Genomic DNA, 2,382 nt, shown 5'->3' with positions numbered 1-2,382 from the left:
AATACGCTGTGAGTTTCGTATGCTAGTTTGAATGTATGTGGTGAAGTGTGAGCGTTGATTCCAGTATAGGCGGCGAATCAAGTGTGTGTGACAAATTAAGTGTACTGTATAACTGAGCATTTTTGTGCATGTAGTTTTACTTTGTTTGCTTCTTCTCGTTGTATTTTCCGCTGTTGTTCGCATTGTCATTATTGTTAAGATATAAACCACGTTGTGTGCTGAATATTTGTGGTATGTTACAGATTTATGATTTCCAGTTGTTTGACAAATGTTATATGAATGTGTGGTGTGGTGCAGGCCAATACGGTAATGTTATATAACTACTTAGTTGTTCTATGGTGCAGATTATAAATTTGTTGTATTTTCACTTTGCAGAAATGTCTGGAGCAAAGAAAAGAAAGTATTTAGATGAATATATCAAGTATGGCTTCATTGTTACAGAGAGGAATGGAATTCATCTCCCTGTGTGTCATATGCCATACAGTACTCAGCAATGGCGCCTTAAGACCTGGTCGTCTGGAGCGACATTTGAGCACAAACCACAAAGCATTAAAAGAAAAGCCAAAGGAGTTCTTCACAGCCAAACTGCATGAGTTGAATCATATGAAGCTGGACTCAAGCAGTGTTTTTCCTCAAGAAACATGGAAACTAGTGGAAGCATCTTACGAGCTGTCACTACTTATTGCAAAAGCAAAGTAGCCTCACTCTGTGGGGAAGACTCTTGTAAAGCCCTGCCTTTTGAGAGCTGCAAATACTGTGCTTGGGAAAGAAAGCCAAAGAAAGTTATCAAAGATTTCCTTATCGGATAACACAGTGAAACGTTGCATTGATGAACTTTCAGAAGACATAAAAGATTAACTTTTGGACAAAATAAAAGCATCTCGCTTCTTTGCAATACAGTGCGATGAAAGTACTGATGCTGATGTTGCTCACCTCTGCCAGCTGCTTGTTTATTCTCGATTCGTGGATGAAGGAACTGTGAAAGAAGAAATTCTTTTCTCAGCAGCACTGGAGACAACAGCAAAGGCCATCAATGTTTTTTCAAAGGTGCATGAGTTTTTCCATGAGTACGGTCTTTCATGGGAAAAATTAGTCGGTGTTTGTAGTGATGGTACCCCAGCAATGATTGGATCTCGCTCTGGATTTGTGAAACTGGTAAAAGAAAAAAATCCTGCTGTAACTGGGACTCACTGTGTTATCCACAGACAATCATTAGCAAGCAAAACTCTGCCAGGTAATCTATGCAGTTCACTGAATTTGGCAATAAAAGTGGTGAATTTTGTAAAGAATAGCTCTTTGAATTCTAGGCGTTTCATAGCTCTTTGCTCAGATCTGGGCACTGATTACAAGACTCTTCTGTTTCACACCGAAGTCCGCTGGCTTTCCAAGGGAAACATGCCGAGTCGTCTTTACGAGCTCAAGGATGAAGTGGAAATTTTCTTGCAGAAGCAAAAAGACTTTCAGCTCTCACTAGCATACCTTGTGGACTTTTTCGAGGCTATCAACAACCTCAATTTGAAGTTATAAGGAAGAAACACAAACATCATTGCACACTCTGGTGTAATCAGAGCTTTCACCAAAAAAAATTCATCTTTGTAAAAGAAAATTACAAGTTGGGAACTTTTCATCGTTCTCACATCTGAATAAGCTCTTGTCTGAGAAGAAAAAAATTGAGCAGTATGACGTTACAAAAGAGGTTTTATCACATCTGGATTCCCTTGCTGAGGAATTTATACAATATTTTCCAGATGTCTCAATGGAGAATTCTCTTAGGACATTGGTGCAGAATCCATTTAACACTGATGTGGAGTTGCTACTGGAATCACTGCAAGAGGAAGCCATCGATTTGAAATATGACTCGAGTGCGAAAAGGGACTTTGAAACAATGAAGTTAGAAGAGTTTTGGGTGAAATATCTCCCCATGTACCCAAAAGTAGGTGAAGAAGCACTTCGTGTGATTCTTCCCTTTTCTTCTACTTATCTTTGTGAAACAGGATTTTCAGCTCTTGTTGTTCTGAAAACAAAACAGTGCAACCGACTTGATGCAGAAAATGATTTGCGTTGTGCGCTGTCATCCTTCAATCCTAGAATTTCTGATCTTATGAGGAAGAAGCAGCAGCATCCATCTCACTAAATTTGACCAAAAATTGTGCCTTAGTCTCATAAGTATTTCCAAATATTATATGCCATGTTTTCAAATTATCTATTCTTAAAATTGCAACTCAATTTTGCCAATTTGCAAATGTTCAAACTTTTTTTTTCGCTCACTTTGAACCAAATGTTTCGTTTTTAGTTACTGGAATGTCTATTATTTGTTTGAGTGGCTTTCATTATTAAAATGTAATACAAACAGAAATCTTTTCCTGTACAATGCTAAGAAAT

The 2,382-nt window shown here is 38.0% G+C and overlaps 1 protein-coding gene across 1 annotated transcript; it reads left to right on the top strand.

Moving 5' to 3' along the window:
- The first annotated feature begins 1,756 nt into the window (after positions 1-1,756).
- Positions 1,757-2,134, top strand: LOC137619574 (zinc finger BED domain-containing protein 5-like). The gene has a single exon (XM_068349724.1). The coding sequence runs from the start codon at positions 1,757-1,759 to the stop codon at positions 2,132-2,134; it is 378 nt and encodes a 125-aa protein (XP_068205825.1).
- The last annotated feature ends 248 nt before the right edge of the window (positions 2,135-2,382 follow it).

Source organism: Palaemon carinicauda, chromosome 2, assembly GCF_036898095.1.
Source record: "Palaemon carinicauda isolate YSFRI2023 chromosome 2, ASM3689809v2, whole genome shotgun sequence".
Taxonomy (NCBI): domain Eukaryota; kingdom Metazoa; phylum Arthropoda; class Malacostraca; order Decapoda; family Palaemonidae; genus Palaemon; species Palaemon carinicauda.
The sequence above is the reverse complement of the archived record's forward strand: the minus strand, read 5'-3'. Positions and strand labels throughout refer to the sequence as shown.

Coding starts and splice junctions, on each gene's coding strand:
- LOC137619574 (XM_068349724.1), top strand. CDS start 1,757: ATGGAGAATTCTCTTAGGACATTGGTGCAGAATCCATTTAACACTGAT.